Source organism: Anthonomus grandis, chromosome 1, assembly GCF_022605725.1.
Source record: "Anthonomus grandis grandis chromosome 1, icAntGran1.3, whole genome shotgun sequence".
Lineage (NCBI taxonomy): Eukaryota > Metazoa > Arthropoda > Insecta > Coleoptera > Curculionidae > Anthonomus > Anthonomus grandis.
Genome location: NC_065546.1, coordinates 32,900,409 through 32,917,612, shown reverse-complemented (window position 1 = coordinate 32,917,612; position 17,204 = coordinate 32,900,409). Strand labels below are relative to the sequence as shown.

The window sequence follows — 17,204 nt, the reverse complement described above, 5'->3', positions numbered from 1 at the left end:
CTAACTTAGTGATTCGTATCAAAAGACGCGTATTATTCGTACTAAAATTAAATCGTAGATATATACAATCCGCCGTGACATACGTATTGTATAAATGGACAATATGTCCTCACATGCGGCATATTGTATATTTGTATAAAATATTTATATAACTCATGATGCCAGTAGAACGAATACGAATTGCGATTGCCAATACAACTTAAACGTAGTCGGTAGAACTTAAACGTAGTCGGTAGAACTACGACCATCTTTAACGCAATCACGCAAAATGGCGGCGACCTAGTAGTAGTGGTCATTTATTTTTCAGTGGATTGGCAGTCCTGCGTGATTTCTATTCCTAGTCGACTATTTAAATGGGAGCAAATTCGAAGCATATGATTGGTCAGGGAGTGACGCGCCACAGTTTGAATTTATGTAAGACTATAACCGATTCCAAGCGATCTATCGGTTTTAACCGCTTATCTATAAATTTTGGCAAAATCCAGTCCAGAAATATATAAAATAATTTTATATGTTTATCATTTAAATCGTGATATATTTCTTCACTAGCTAGCAAACGATGTTCAACATAATTGGACGTGAAAAATAGTCGTAAAGGTTCCCATTGCTCAAGTATTCTCTTTACAACTGATAAAAGCGAAAGCCATCTTGTTTGCGATGGGCGAAGAATTTGGTGTGGATCAACTTGACAAAAATCTTGGAATTCCTTAAACATTGCTTGTCGCTTTGAGCTATGCTTAAAATAGTTATAAATGTTTCTCGCCATATCTTCGCACTTTCTAGGCAAGTTTTTGCAAGCCTCGCTGGCACATAAATGTAAAGAGTGACAGATACATTTTTGCACCATAATGCCGGGCAGTTCGTCTTTTAATCTGCTCGATACCGAGTTTTTTTCCCAATCATACTGTTGCAGCCATCAGATGCGAATCCAATAATATTTTATAATGGAATTTTGTCTAACACTAAAGCTTTTTTAATTTCATGAAATAATCTCTCAGCTGTTGCGCCTTCATTGGCCTGATCTGGATTATCTCCAGAAAATATTTGTATTAGTTTCCAATAAAGAGTATTAATTTTTTTATTTTTTTTATCAAAAAATCTCACGCAGACACATAGGGTTTTAATCGCAGCTGTCAGTAGACTCGTCTATAATGAGACTAAATTTATTTAATTGTAAAATGGTATTTAACTCACTCTCAGAGCAACGATCAATAATATTTTTCATTACTTGAGTTGCTTTAGTTCGATGCAAATCCATCCCTTTTGCTATTTTGGAATCCGGGAAACATTCTTTGATTATATCCGTTAAATGATCAACACAGTTAAAAGCAATATTGTGCTCTGCTAAAAAACCAGTAAGTTTTATTTCTGCCCGTTTTATTTGCTTCTCTTCGGATGTACATACCTCTTTTTTCTTAAATAAATCTGCGACTGATGTTGTTGGCATTCCATTGATTTTTAATAAATGTTTTGCCGATTTTGAATGAGTTTTTATGACTGTAATTTTCGCCGTAAATACAACATTGCAGGCACGACATCTTGCTTTTCCATTATCTACAAAAATACAACAACTCGTGCAACATGTGCATATTATACCAAATATTAACTTACCGCTATCCGGAAACAACCACCCTTTAAATTCCTCGTTTGCTTCCCATTCTCTGCGGTATTTCTGGCTTCTATGTTTACCTTTTTTGCTCTCACCTCTTCGAATTTTTTTGTATTCAGGTGTCCTACATCTCTTTCTTTTTTCTCCGCATTCAGTTTCAGAGTCTGATGAAGACATTATTTTACCTTTTTTATTAAAATTTTCAAGCTTGTGCTTTTCACAATTCGAATTCACTAACACCACACCACTAAACTAACCGCAATAATAAAATAAAATCCAAACTAAACAAAAGATGGGGATTCCCCCAAAAACAGTCGTGCCAACCTTTAAAACGCAAACATGAGGAAATAAAAATAGACACTATTATTTGTTTATTTTTACTTTAAATTTTTACATACTAAAAAATATTTTTTTTCGTAATTATGTGTTTTAAGGCATATTTTCGGTAAAGTCAAAACTATCGTACATTTTAATATTATCGTGCATGCGGTATCGTACATCGTACGAAGGGCAAAAGTATCGTACAAAAACGATAATTATCGTACACCTGGCAACGCTGAGTTGCATGCTATATTACCAACTGACGCTGGTCCTAAGGGCTTTGTGGAAAAAACCGAAAGTCTACAGAATGGTTTTTCTGCAATCATTCGGTTAGATGTTGATAATAAAAATGATGCTCTACAGTGGTTGGAAAACTTTGAAGAAAAAAGTAGTTTTAGGGTTGATAAAACTTTCCCCGAAAATACTCAGAGAATAATTTTCAAGGTATTTATAAATATCCCTTTTTTATACATTATTAAAGGCCATTTTGGGCACACTGATCTGATTAATCAGGTTAAAAAGTTTATTCTCATCTCGCAATGAACTTTTAATCTGGTTAATTGTTAATTGGCTATTATATGATATACTTTCACTTCAATTTAATGTTAGTGTGTTACAGAAACAATATCATTGCATCCATAATACAAGGCCAAAAAAACAGTGTAAGCAGCCTCATGAGAAGCATTTCAATTGCAATGCAAAATTAACTGTGACTGTCAAAAACAAGAACTTAAAAAGGTAAACTCGAGGATAAACTGTAACCGAGACTACAAGTAACTATATAGAGTGTTGCAAAATTCAGTACAGATATTTTAGGGGCGATTCCTCTATTACACAATAAGAACGAAGGTATTTTTCCTGTCTTGTAGATATATACAGGTTGTTAAAAATACCTAAGATTTAAAAAATAAGTTAACAAATAATTGGTGTTAAAGGAATAACTGCTAATGTTTGGATAAAGTTCTACATCCAAAAAGAAACACATTTTTGTGTATCTATTTATATATATATATTATTTATATATATTTTTGATCCCTATTTTGTCCTCTTGTCTACCACATCGCCGGACATACTGTATAGGTTTTTTTTTTTATTTTTAAAGAATATGAATAAAAATTGTATTTGGTGTTTGTATACAACTACAATATATACAAGTATACAGGGTGTCTCACGACGAATAGACGCGATCGATATCTCGGAAACTGATTTTTCAAAAATTTTGAAAATTTGGCAACATGGCACAGTCGATGGGGGCTATACAACTAAAATATTTTGACAGTTGTGACGTTTCCGGTTATACCGGAAGTAGGTGTCAACTTCGTTATTTTAAATGGAACACCCTGTATATTTTTACTTTTTTGGTTTTTACGTGAAATTCTAAGTATATTTTCTGTATAATGTTCTATACCTAAGTGTAACCGATTTTGACATATTTTTAATTTCATGTGAAAAACTATGTTTATAAGCCCTAACATAATTACCTATTACTCCCTTCTCAATGAAAAAAAAATCTCATTTTTTTTTCTATGAACCAATTTTTCCGTCAAAAGGCTGTTAAAATTTAGGAAGTCTTTTTGTAACATTTCCTTAACTTGTAGGGGTGGATTTCGGCGCACAGTTCTTCTATTTCAGCAGTCTTTTTTGCATAATATATTGCATAAATATGCAATTTCCTTGCATATTGCGATTGCTGCATGGATTGTGTCGGCCTCCATATGAGTATGACCAGGCTCCATAAATTTGTGGTTGATTTCTTGCAAATTATGTCCTAGATCTTGACATTCTTTCAAGACATAGCTCATCATAGTACACATAAAAATATTTATGTTTTGCCCCGAACATGAATCACTATAAAGATTTAAAACTTCCGTTTCCTTTGGTAATGACAAGATGTATTTTCGGACGCATGAAGCAATTTCTTGACCTCCACGAGTAGCAATTGTCTCATCCTATAAAAAGCAAATTCCCAAATTGCCGACAGTTAAAGTCTGATGAACAGTTAAATTATAAGTCCAGAGTTGTCTTTTATAAAAAGAAACGCCATTACGCAAATATGGTGTAGGTAAGCACTTTTGTAGGTCGAATGATGCAACAACAAATTTGATGTCTTTCTTGCTGTTTTCTTTATCTAGTGACTTAAGTTTACAAGCCATTTCAGAGAGGTTTAAGTGAGCGTTTCTTTGTTCCAAAACTTCAATTTTAGTTTTTTCTTCTTCTGTAAGATTTTTACCATCAAATGTCTTTAACTTTACATTTAAACTGTCACATTTAGAGCAAGTTTCGTTCGCAGGGGCATGAAATGAAAAGTTGAATTCTTCATTAAAAATCTGTCTGTAAAGTGTAAATGTAAAGTCGATACATTTGGGCAATTGAAAGATTTAATCGGGACTTAAATATTTTTTTGATGTCCTCTCTCTAGAGTAATTACTGCTGTATGTAGGAAAACTATTAATATGTGATTTAATAAAATCTCTTTTTTCCTCGGTAACTTTATAATGATTTTGATGTTTTCCCCGACCGTCTGAAGAGCAAATATTTGAATCATTTAATCTTTTTTTTTTCGACAATTACTCTCACTTTTTTAAGGTTCAAATCAAAAGTATTTAGGTACATTTTCTGACAAACCTCCAAATTCTTGTGATCTTCATTTGTGAGAAAGTACTTTCTTGAAAAGTTTCTTCGACTAGGTTTAATTTGCTTATCAGCTGATTTTCTTTGTCGTTCTCTAAATTTTGCACATTCCTTAACAGTTTCCGCTATAAACTGATCTTGACCATGTCTTGATAAATTGTAGAAATCTCTAAATAGATTCTGCCGTTGGACATCTTCAATTTTCTGCCAACATTTTAGTTTACATTCGCATGGCTCCTTTAGCTCTTTTGCCCTTTGTAGGATTCCTTTTTTTGTTTTATATTCTTTTCCTTTTTCTTTGCGATCCCTTCTTTCATTTTCCATCCAACTTTTTTCATTCCTTACACGTTTTTTAGTTTTTTCTCAGTCTTCTCTGCAAAATTTCCAGGGTCCTTTTGCTCATTTTGATAATTTAACATTATTTAAACACAGAACACAGTTTACTAATAATATAATAAATTACACTAAATATTTGAGATTATAAAAACTAGGTACGCATTAAAATCTTAAGGCCAATCTCCTAAATAAAATAATACAAAAGGGCCAATGTCCATATTATGGATTTTGGCCATATAATTTATTCTTCTAATATATTGAAGTCCAGAGATTGGCCTTTTTTCTATTAACTAGAATTAGACATAGGCCGTGTATTTTGTTTATTTCGCTAAAAGTATTTTGGCCTTTTTAATAATGTTAAGTCATTAATAAACTAACTTCCTATGCCTATAACTCAAATATGGGAAATTTGGATACTGGCCCTTTTTCTACCAAGGTACAGATATACTCATATATACATTTTTATTTTCAGAAGTCAGGATGGTTACCTGAAAAATTTTCCATGTGAATTTTTTCCAAGACACAACCACAATCATCTTATATATATATAGCATCTTATATATATCTTATATATATATAGCTCGGCAACTCTAAAATTCAGACCACCTTCAAAAATTATTGAGAAATAATTTGCAGAATTATTTGAAAAAGGTCACTCCCCATCTACAGCTCTTAGCATGTTTAAAGATAGATTGCTTGAAGAAAATGGAGATAAATATAATGAAATAGTAGCTGATGGATCTAAGTGTCCTACTCAGAAATGGGTTTATGATCTTTATTATCACATTTTTAAATGGAGTATGGAAACCCTACAGGCATCGAAATGGTACATTCAATGGAAAAGACCATAGCAGAATACAACAATAAATGCAATGATAGATGTGCTGCAATGGACATATCTGAAGGTCTTCTAATAGCAGTTTGTTCACCTATCATGAAGAGAGTACACAACTATATACGAGCTTCAGCTGAAGTCATGTTTGTAGATGCTTCGGGGAATATGGATAGACATAATTCACGAGTTTTTCTATTATTATGTCCTTCAGTTGTAGGAGCTTTGCCCTTAGGTATTGTAATGATGTACTCAGAATCCGAAAGGTGTATTACTAAAGGTACAACCCTTTTAAAACAAATTTTACCAGAACCATAACTTTATGGACAAAATTTTCCAAAAATAATCATCACTGATGATTGCGATGCCGAACGTAACCTCTTAAAACATTGTTTTAGTGTATTTATGGAGTAGTGCTAATGGTGTTAGTAAAGATAACAGAGTGTATATTTACAAAATTTTTAGAAGGGCATTAAATTGTACGAATGAAGAGGAGTTTCTAGAAGTCTATAATAGCCTTTTGAGTCAAAATTGCGTTGTGAATAATAGCAAATTAAAAAAATATTTTGAAAATTAAAAAAAAACCTCAAATATATGGGCCATGGTTACCGAGCAGAACTTTTGACTCGTGGGAATGAAACTAATAATTACGCCGAATCAACATTTAGAATATTAAAATAGATATTACTGAGACAAAAAGCATTTAGCATTGTGCAATTATTTGATTTTCTTACCTCAAACTTTGAGCATTTTTATTTTAAAAAAATTACTGATATAATAAATGGGCGTTGGGAAGGGTTAAAGAAAAAAAAAATATTATTTCAAAAATGATCAAATTTTGGATTTAAATTGTGAAATACTTGGGGAAAATATGTATGAAGTAAAATCAAAAGAAAATATATATTATGTCGTTAATACTGAACTCGAAACCTGTACATGCTTTATGGGAATAAAGGGGGCGCCATGTAAACACCAGTTTGCTGTAAATGTTAAATATAATTTAACATCTCAACAATTCCATCCAACATTAGTTAAGAGTAAGTAGTTTTAAAAACCTTTTACACAAAGTAATTTTTGGGGCCGATTGTAAATTAGAGGGATGGTATGCAGAGTTGAAAGAACCTGTTGAAGAAGCCAACCCTACTGATTTTCTCTTAAGTACCTACCTAATAATTCTGAAAATGTTTTTTCTGAATGTGAAAATGTTTCCTCAAATACTTTAATAAATGTACCTATAGAGGAAAATCAGCAGGAAGGTAAATTTGAAGACTCATCTATTTATTATTCGAAGAAAATTAGAAGGGTTTGTTGATGTGCTTATTGAAAAATATCAAAATAATGTTGAATTATATAACAAACCAATTGCAAAGTTTTTAGAAAGTGTTTCTTCATGTAAAACAGATTCGTCATTAATAAGTGCACTACATACATTTGGAAAATATAATGATGGGGTACATGTAATAAAAAAAGGCAAAAATTGTAAAGGGGCCTTAAATAGCAGTTCAACCAACTGCAATTATGCGTAGAAAGTCTCGATTAGCAGGTAGAAATGTAAAGAGCAGTGGTAGACCTCCTCTAAGAGATTAAATCTTCCAGACCATGATTACAGTAAAGTTAGAGGTTTCAATAAAAATGATGAGTCCACGGAAGAAAGGGAGAAAGTCGGCTAAAGCTTCTTTTGAGAAAATGAAGTTTTAAGGTTTAAATCTTTAATATTTTGACTATTTTTCAAAATTTTTATTATAGTTTTTAGTATGTTGTCTCCTAAGATGTTTTACATAATATGTTTTGGTAGATTTAACCAAAATGAATTTTAAGGGCTTCTAAGATAAAATGTTGGTGAAAATAACAGTTGAAAAACGGAAGAAAAGGGAAAGGTCAAGGACGTTTCCCTTTTCCTCTATGTTTACGTGATGGAAGTGGTGAATTTTTATTAGTATAAAACTCACAACATATTTACATTAATTTTTATGGATTGGATTTTTTAGAATTATTGCTTCTTTTTCATCTTTGTTTCTCCATGCGGTAGGTTTTCAAAGAACTCTTGAGCTTCAGGCCCACAAAATCGTTTTAGGTGCATTAGGTCTTTAAATTTTTCTTCGCTGATCGGCAAAGGAGCTGCAACAAAAATAGCAAAAATATTAAAATTTATTTACTAAATGCAGAAAATAGCTCACCATTATACAGTCCTGTTGGTAAGAAAAACTGTCCTATAGGTAGAAAGTCCTTCGCAGAGTTTCCAGGCTCTATCTGGTTTTGGATAACGGAGGATGTCCAGTGTCCACTATAAGAAGATCGGTGTTAAATTAGACGAGGATGGTTCAGAGTGATCCTAAGTTCCCTTATTGGTCTTGAAGCAAACGGGGATTTTTTTTTATAAATTTCATCTAAATACCCTGACCACTTTCTTAGCATTGTTTGATCAACATCGTGTACAACAAACCGAGTGGGTTTTTGTCTACAAGTTTTCAATTCGGTTACCCAGTCACGTGGTAGTTCTGCCCTAATTTTTTGGTTAACAAAACTCATGTCTCTATTACACTGAAGATATGAGTGTCCTCTGACAGGAAAAATAACTGTGACCGAAGAAAGCCTTTTGGCGACATGTACGACGTAATGAAGGTATCTAAACACTGTAAAATTTTTATTTTGTCCCGCACAGGAATCGCAGAATATGTTCAGATGAAGTACACTAGGCTTAAGTTTCGTAAAAATGTAGTCATTGAGCATGGAAACAACTTCATTCGCTCCCTTTCCCCCAATTGTTTCATTATATATGTAAAAAATGGCATTATTGCAAGCCAATTCATGAATGTTAAATGAAATAAACGTTAGTTGACGTTTATAATAAACGTCGTTTGTCGTCACGTTCGGTAGGCTCAGATTCTTTTGAAAATCCATAGCAATAGCTTCTGTGTCATCCTTTGTGGATGCATATTGCCTGGATACTCGTTTTTTCTCGTAACATTTCTCAGCTTTTGCTTTGTGCACTCTGTTCAGAACTCCTAACTTTTGTATTTCAGCTTCTGTTCTTTTCTTTTCTTCTTCATTCCCATTTTCTGTCTTTAATTTTATCTCCAGAACTTTTATGTTAGCCAAAAATTGATCACATTCACTGCACGTGTCCGAACGTGGATATCCAAAAGATAAATTAAATCTTGTATTGAATATTTTTCTGTAAAATTCGTGCGAAACGGGCGGATTGTTTTGCTCCTTGTATAAACCGTACATTTTCTTAACGTTTAGCTCTTCTGGTAAATACTTTTTGCTTGTCTTTTTGGTACTGTAATGACTTGGTCGAGATTTAAGTAAGTTAATATGGGTGACCACTGCGTGAATTGTCTTTTCTGATTTTGAATGTTTCTTAACATTAGTTCCCCGTTTGTCACGGGGTGCAACGCCCTTCATCTTCAAAGACTTTTGAATATTTTCTAGTCTTTTCTTTCCTATCCCATGCATAGACAGAATTGCCATACAACATACGTCAACATCCTCAGATATATTTAATGTAGCTCGGTTAACCCTTACTTTATAACGGTAAGTTGCATCGTTAAACCTAGCAACATTTTCATGAACTCTAGGTCTTCTTGTTGCAACTGGTCCTACACTTATATGTCCTTAAGTCCAGCAAGGTACGCGTTTTGCTCATGGTAATTTAATAAATTGAATTGTTGGATTATTACCTTTCTTTCAGCTTCATTTATTATACAAAAACATCGATGCCTTTTGCAATGGCAGTCTTCACCTGTCTCGTGGCTTGCTTGTCGAAGTTTTTTCATGACATCACTTATCCTGCCCATTACCGGCTTTTTCTTGGTTTTTTCCATAGCAAAACGTACTGATAATATTATAATACACAACGTAAACAAAAACACAATCGCCACACCTCGTCGAATCGCTTAAAATAAACTGATCGGAACGTAAAACGTGTCGAACGACCAATGCACAAGGATCGTTCCGCAGATATTACCGCACTAGTGCTGTGTGTCATTATTTATGAAGGCCCTCCTATTATACACATGAAAAAAAACAAATTTTAGTTTCCAAAAATATGTTTTATTATACATACCCAAAATTCACAACTGCAACCTATTTTGAACCTATTAACGGAATATACTACACACTACACACCATATCACTACACACACAAATTCAAGTATAGTGTTCAAACATATCCAGATACTTTTATCCAAAGGCTGCCTGTATCATACAATCAATTAATATGGTCGTTATGTTTTTGGGTTCTTCCTGGATGTTACATTTTCATAAGGAGTTGTAATATTCAGATAACTTTGTGTTCAGCCGATGAATCAGAAGATTAATTTCACCAATTCAGAGGCAAGTTTCCTAGACCATTGGAAACTTATGTATTATTGGTATTGGAGATTTGCTACTTTCCGAAATTATTTCAATAATAATAATCACAAAAAATAAAAAATAGTATATCCTTTGGAACAGGCGATGTATCTTCCTCCTTATTTAATACGTGAATAATGTATCACCATCTTTATTTAAAGGTATTTGTTTAGTTTCTTAAAACCGAATTATTGTGAATTGTCCGTCTGTGTTGTTTATAATAGAATAATATATTGAGTTGTTGACAGAATAATATATTTTTACTATATAAACCCTTTATAATTACAAACCTTCATAAAATCATCTATATTTTGATTCTTATAGATAGTTGTACCTATTAATGTGGAAACACTGTACATGGAAGGAAAGTAAAACTCGTAATAGTAAAAATAGAAAGAAAATAAGTGTTTTTAACTGAATTTGTAATTTTGAATTTGTAAATACAAGCAAAAATTTTAATGAATATTATGATTTTCATGGTATTAGGATTTATAAGATTCAAGATTATCAGAATGATAAAACAAATATTTCAAAGTGCATGAAGGCCAAAATATTTCAAAATATTTCAAAGGCCTAGTGAATGTTTTTTAATATCTGATTATCTTCCTATATCAAATTTTTGTCGTCAACAATCTATACATGGAGGAACCATGATCTTGGCTAGGCAAACAATTGAAACGATTTTTTGTAATATTGATAAATATGATAATCTTCTGTTAGAGAATGTTTTTGAATTCTCTCTTTCTTTTTGTAAGCGTTTTAATTTATATATTCTTTGTGTTTATAGGCCACCTACAGGAGATATTGCTATGTTTCTGGACAAACTTGATTCTCTTTTATCCCAGTTGTCCCTACACTCTAAGGTTATATTGGCTGGTGACTTTAATATCAACTACACTGATGAAACCTTGCCACGTACTTCTCTTTTAAGTATTTTAAATTCTTACGACTTGAAAATGCACGTTCTTTCTCCCACACGAATAACTTCTTCATCTGCAACTACAATTGACTATTTCTGTACAAATTTTGATGACGTTTTATGCACAGTACTCCCATCTGGTATTTCCGACCATGAAGCTATTCTTGCCAAAATGCCATATAATACTGTATCATCTTCATCTCATTATATGGGAAGAATTTTCAGCAGGAGAAATTTCAATGCTTTTTCTGCTGCTACAGCTTCGGTAAATTGGAATGCACTTGAAACGGCTTCTCACCCACTTAATTTATTTTTTCAAGTTCTGTGTGATAAGATCAATCAGTGCTTTCCTAAAATGAGGCTTAAAACTAAGAAACGAAAACCATGGGTTACAAGAGGCCTTAGAATTTCTGCTAAAAACCTCCGTTTTTTGACTAAATTGTGCAAAAATACCACAAATGAAAATATCCTTGCATATCATCAGAAATACCGTAGTCTGTACAGAAAGACAATTAAAGCAGCAAAAGCTAATTATTATAGGAATCGCTTAAATATGTCATCAAATAGGCAAAGAGAGTGTTGGTCGATTATTAATGATTTTAGACATTGTCATAGAAAAGCATCGGAACCGGAGTTAAGACCTGACATTTTAAACGACTATTATTGTGATATACCTAATATCTTGCTCAAGGGCATTCTTAGTAACATTGATCCCTTACACTATCTTCAACAAGTGTCGGTTGAGCATTCATTTTTCTTTCATCCTGTCGATCTTACCGAAGTAAAAAATGAAATCAAACGCCTAAAAAACCATAAATCATCTGGAGCTGATGGGATATCTTCGAGGTTGTTACTCTTTTTGCCTGATTCAGCCTTAAATGCTTTAGTTTCTGCCATAAACAATTCTTTACATAATGGCATTTTTCCTTCATGTTTAAAAGAGGCAGTGGTTATCCCTCTTCATAAGGGTGGAGATTTGGATCAGCCTTGTAATTTCCGTCCCATTTCTATTTTGTCTACCCTCTCTAAGATAGTTGAAAAACTTGCAAAAAGCAGAATTTTGTCCTTTTTACATCATAATGGCATTTTGTCTGCAAATCAGTTTGGATTTCAAGCCGGTAAAGGGACTCATGATGCTGTTTTTAGCTTTTTGGAGAGCGTCTATGTGTCCTTGGATTCTGGAGAGTCATCGGCGGCAGTGTTTTGTGATCTATCCAAGGCATTTGACTGTGTGGATCATGGAATACTGTTATCTAAGCTCGATAAATATGGTTTTAGAGGCGTAGCGTTGCGATGGCTTGAATCCTATCTATAAAATCGTACTCAGAAGGTTACAGTGTCTGGGCGTTTGTCTGCTTCTAGATCCCTAAAATGCGGCGTTCCCCAGGGTTCAGTGTTGGGACCACTGTTATTTTTACTGTATGTGGATGACTTGAGTTCATTGAAACTGCAGGGCAAGGTGGTTCAGTTTGCTGATGATACCACCGTACTATGGAGCCATAAAAATTCTGATTATATTAAGACTTGTATCCTTGAAGACCTTCAGATTTTATCAGGGTGGTGTGCTTCCAACAGGCTCGTGTTTAATGTAAGAAAGACGTCTATTATGGGGTTTAAGTGCGATGTTCAGGGTCTGATGTTTGACGAAAATTCCCTCTTGCAGAATAAAGAGTGCTGCAAGTTCCTAGGAATTACCATTGATGGTCGCCTTCGGTTTGAAGATCATATTTTACATTTAGCTGGGAAATTATCTTCTGGATGTTTTGCAGTAAGAATGGCAAAACAAGAGCTGGGAGGGGTGGTTGCACGTTCAGTGTACTTTTCACTTATTGAATCTCATATTCGGTATGGCTTGCCTTTTTGGGGTTTAACCAATAAGGGGCTACTTAACATTATCTTTGTTATTCAAAAAAAAGCAGTTAGATACCTGTGTTCTGCTAAGTTAAGAGATTCTTGCAAACCCCTCTTCATTTCTGAAAAAATCCTAACTCTTTTTTCACTCTTTATCTTAGAAACAGCTGCTCTTATTCACAAAATTCCCAAACTACCCTCTGACACTGGCCATTTGACTCGTCGTGTAAATGATGTTCCCCTACGTCTTCCCTTACCAAAAACTCATTAATTTACATAAGTAAAAAAATTTACAATCATGTTCCTCTGTGTGTTAGACATATATCGGATGTTAAGAAATTTAAAAGAGAATCAAAGTCGCTTTTATTGGCTAAGGCATGTTATAACCTGGATGATTTTTTTAATGATAGGTTTTAACCTTGGACATGTTGGAAAATTTTCTTTTTTTCCTTTTTTCTTCTCTAGTTTTGTCAACAAGTTTACCTTTATTTAGTAATTGATTGTTTTATTTAGTTATCTTTAATTCAAGTATGTTCAAAAAGTTTTGTCTTCATGTGTTTAATTTTGTTCATTGTTTTGTCAATTTTTGAAATTGTATTTGTGTTTTGTTTTTTTAGCTTGTAGGATGCTTGTACACAAGATTATTCTTACGTAATATAGCACATTTTCTTTCTTTCTTTCTTTCTTTCTTTCATGCATCTATTCGCAGTTGATTGAAACTTTGTCTCATTTTAGGTGAGGGACTTACTTTCTTTCATACATTTTAACGAAATTTTTAAAGAAATACCAGAAAAATTACAGATCTAACGCAACTATCTTAAATTTTTACCCACAGAACACAAATATATATGTAATATCTTATATGTAACTTGCTTGCTTGCTTGTTTTATGGCACTGCAACGAGGCAATTGCCAGCACAATTTGGAGCGACCTCGATGTTGACTGGCTCTGGACCAAATCGGGACCGCTGACTTGTACTTAATTACTTCAGACTTCCTTTATAGTGCTGTGTGGTATTCCTTCATTTGTAGTGATTAAGTCTATTAGTATGGACAAACACAATATAGGTAAATTGGACAAACATAAGACATCACAGGTTCTGGGATTCTACGGGAAAAGAAAACATAGACAAAACACGAATTGTTGAGCAGAACTATTATAACCGAATCCGATTTATATTCAAAAATGACATAATTAGATCAATTGACTCCTCATTTGGTTCAGACAAAACAGTATACATTGTTAAGGGCGTGGGGAAATTCCTTTTAACAAATTCCTTATACAGATCAATATAAGGAATGTAATTTATAGGACATTCCAGAAAGAGATGATTTAAGTCTTCAACAGAGCCACATTCACAATATGGGTTATCTTTAATCTTAAGCTTATATAAATGCTCTTTAGTCAGACAATGGCCCGTCCGTAATCTGATTATTGTGGTTATGTATTTTCGATTTTTGAAAGGTACATTTAAAAACCATTTGGTTTTTGGGAAAGTATTTTGTATTTTAGAGTATTGATAGTTCTTACTATGTACTAAAGTTTTCCAGTATACTTTAAACTGATTACTCATATCATCCTTGATCAGGTTAAAAATTTCCATAGAATCCACTTTCATATCTTTAGGGACATTCAGGTCTTTACCTATTCTTGCCAATAAATCCGCCACCTCATTACCAGGAATGCCCGAGTGTCCAGGAATCCAAGCAATTCTTATGTCAAAATTGTTCTTATTAGCTAGAGAAATTAACTGCTTGGTTTTGATAGACTATATGTAACTTTCTATTTTGTATTTTTGTAAACATAACCTCTTAAAAACTTTAATTGTTTTGTTGCCCTACGGTTGGCACAACGAAAATTTGTCAGAGTGACCAACATTAGAAAAGTCATTTACTTTTCATTGAATTGGCAGTCCAGGTATATTTATAAGTTCGTGGTTCAGGTATATTTATTAAGTTCGTCGGCTTATGCTATAGAGCAAGAATTCATTTAACACGTCTTTTTGTATTGTTCCCTTTTGTAGTTTCTAAGTAAAAGTTGTTGCTACGTAGTAAGGGCCTAAAGAGTCGGGTGACAGGTGTGAAAGCTTACGTTGTCCCTGACTTAATTTACATCGGAGAATAAAAGTTTGTAGGTTATGTTACAAAAAAAAAAATTCAAAAAAAGAATACAGTAAATTAATGTTTTCCAAATGACTAATTTGCAGTTTACCCTGGCCATAATAAAACCTCACATAGTAAAAAATCCGGTTTCTCTGGACGGCATACGTAATTTAATATTCGGCGCGAATTTTAAAATAGTTAAATCCCAAAGAACATGGATTTCATCTAAACAAGCCGAATACTTTTATGAAGAGCATAAGGGAAAGTTTTTCTATAATAGATTGGTAACGTTTATGACAAGGTGAGTTTTCTAGCTTACATAGATTTGGTGAGTTTGTAACCTATACCCTGACAACTCATACTATATGTATATAAACTCATATCTAGACCCTGGTATATAAACTTCTTTTTAATTTGGCATTTCCTGAGGCAGTTGTTGCCTAACGATTATATATAATATTTTCAACGCCCTTGTTGACAAAACAAATTGATCATTATATAGTTTTTAGTGGGGAATCAGACTTATATGTCCTAGCCAAAGAAAATGCAATCAGAGACTGGAGACTCCTGATGGGCCCAACAAAAGTATTTAAGGCCCAATTTGAGGCACCGGAGACCATCAGGGGCAGATTTGGCCTATCTGACACAAGAAATGCCACACATGGCTCTGGTAAATGCCTGAAAATTATTTTTTTTTTCATTAAAAAAATCAGGTTAAAATTTACAGATTCACCAGAGTCTGCTCTGAGGGAAATAGGAATATTTTTTAAGGATTTAGATACTGTCAGGAGCCTTCTATGATGTAGGAATATTCAGATAGATGTAGAGTTAAACTTAGGGCTTCTGAATTAATTTGAAGAGCAGCCTTTAAAAAAGGTATGACAAAATTGTTTTTGACTATTATAAGTAAAAACACTGGTTAACTAATGCAGAAAAAAATTATAAAACCAGTCAGAGCAGAATTATTTGGTTTATTTATATATTCCATTTAATTTGTCAATGGTAAACCATCTTACCAAAGATAATCAAATAAAGTACAAAAATTTATTAACTATTTTGTTTTTATTTATTTGTACCAAAAAGTATAGTCTGACACAGATCAAAATATAGAAGAGAAGGTATTAGAATTAACATTATAATAAGAAATCTCAATAAACTACAGCAACCACTAGGCACCAAGCAAAACTAATAAACAAAAAGCAATCTTAAATATAATACATACATGAACAACATAATATTCCTAAAAAGCTATGTTATAGTTATTAATTAAAAAGTCTAACTTTATTTTGAATATATGAAAGTGGTAGAACGCTTACAGAAGCAGGCAAAGCATTAAAAAAATTCATTTTTTAATGAGAAACTGCTGTTCTTGATCAGCATATATCACATACTTACCCATATCTTCCCCAACATAAAATAGGCACTCTAGAATAAATGCACAGGGTAGAGTGAGAATATTTAATTCCCTAAAGTGGGGTTTACAATACTCTGTGGACCATAAGAGCAATAAATCACCCTCACACATCTTGAAGAGGCAAGTATTAATTTCAATAGACATTGGGCAGTGTGAATAAAAATTCAGTAAAAGCTAAAACTTACATTTTTCTAGCAAATGCTTAGTTTGCAGTGAATAAAAATTAGTAGTAGCTTTTAGCATTATCTAAAAAGGGTGTGAATAAAAGTAAGTAATTACTAAGAATATTAAAGAAAAGCTTACATTTTTGCAAGCTTGTTAGATCCTGGCTTAAAAATTTAGTATTATTAAAAAGTTTGGCAGAAATGGCTGCATTTATGGATATAAGATCTGTAAAATTTTATCCCAAAAGAAAAGAAAGTCGTGCCGAAGAATACCACGGTCTGTATAGATTTAGTGAAGATGTTGAGTGGATAGCTAACCATTTTTTGGAGCCAAAAGTAGAGACTAGAGGTGGTGCATTGAGTCCAAAAAAAAATTCAAATATTCTTGCGCTTTCTAAGTGATCCCGGATTTCAAATAGGGATCGGAAAAGAGGAAGGAGTTCATAGAACAACAATATGTAAAACGATATCTCACGTTTTACCAAAAATAGTTGAAAGGGCCGGGATTTGGATTAAATTTCCTACAGAAAACTCGACCAGGCAATCAACGAATGGGCACAGTTGTATAGATTTCATGCTTTTGGTGCAATTGATTGCACTCATGTACCAATAATAAAGACATCGCTACATGGTGACGAGTATGTTAATAGGAAAGGCTGGTGTAGTATA

At 33.1% G+C, this 17,204-nt stretch overlaps 2 protein-coding genes across 2 annotated transcripts; one reads left to right on the top strand and one right to left on the bottom strand.

The window, feature by feature from the left end:
* Positions 1–7,643: 7,643 nt before the first annotated feature.
* LOC126739803 (uncharacterized) lies at positions 7,644–9,231 on the bottom strand. Its single transcript, XM_050445623.1, has 2 exons — positions 7,907–9,231; positions 7,644–7,847 (listed from the first exon to the last, which is right to left on the bottom strand). Exon 1 carries the CDS (start codon positions 9,201–9,203, stop codon positions 8,031–8,033), a length of 1,173 nt encoding a protein of 390 aa, XP_050301580.1. The 5' UTR covers positions 9,204–9,231; the 3' UTR covers positions 7,644–7,847; positions 7,907–8,030.
* Positions 9,232–14,834: 5,603 nt separating this feature from the next.
* Positions 14,835–16,009, top strand: LOC126739886 (nucleoside diphosphate kinase 6-like). Its single transcript, XM_050445709.1, has 3 exons — positions 14,835–15,258; positions 15,467–15,627; positions 15,685–16,009. Exons 1-3 carry the CDS (start codon positions 15,047–15,049, stop codon positions 15,756–15,758), a joined length of 447 nt encoding a protein of 148 aa, XP_050301666.1. The 5' UTR covers positions 14,835–15,046; the 3' UTR covers positions 15,759–16,009.
* Positions 16,010–17,204: the final 1,195 nt, after the last annotated feature.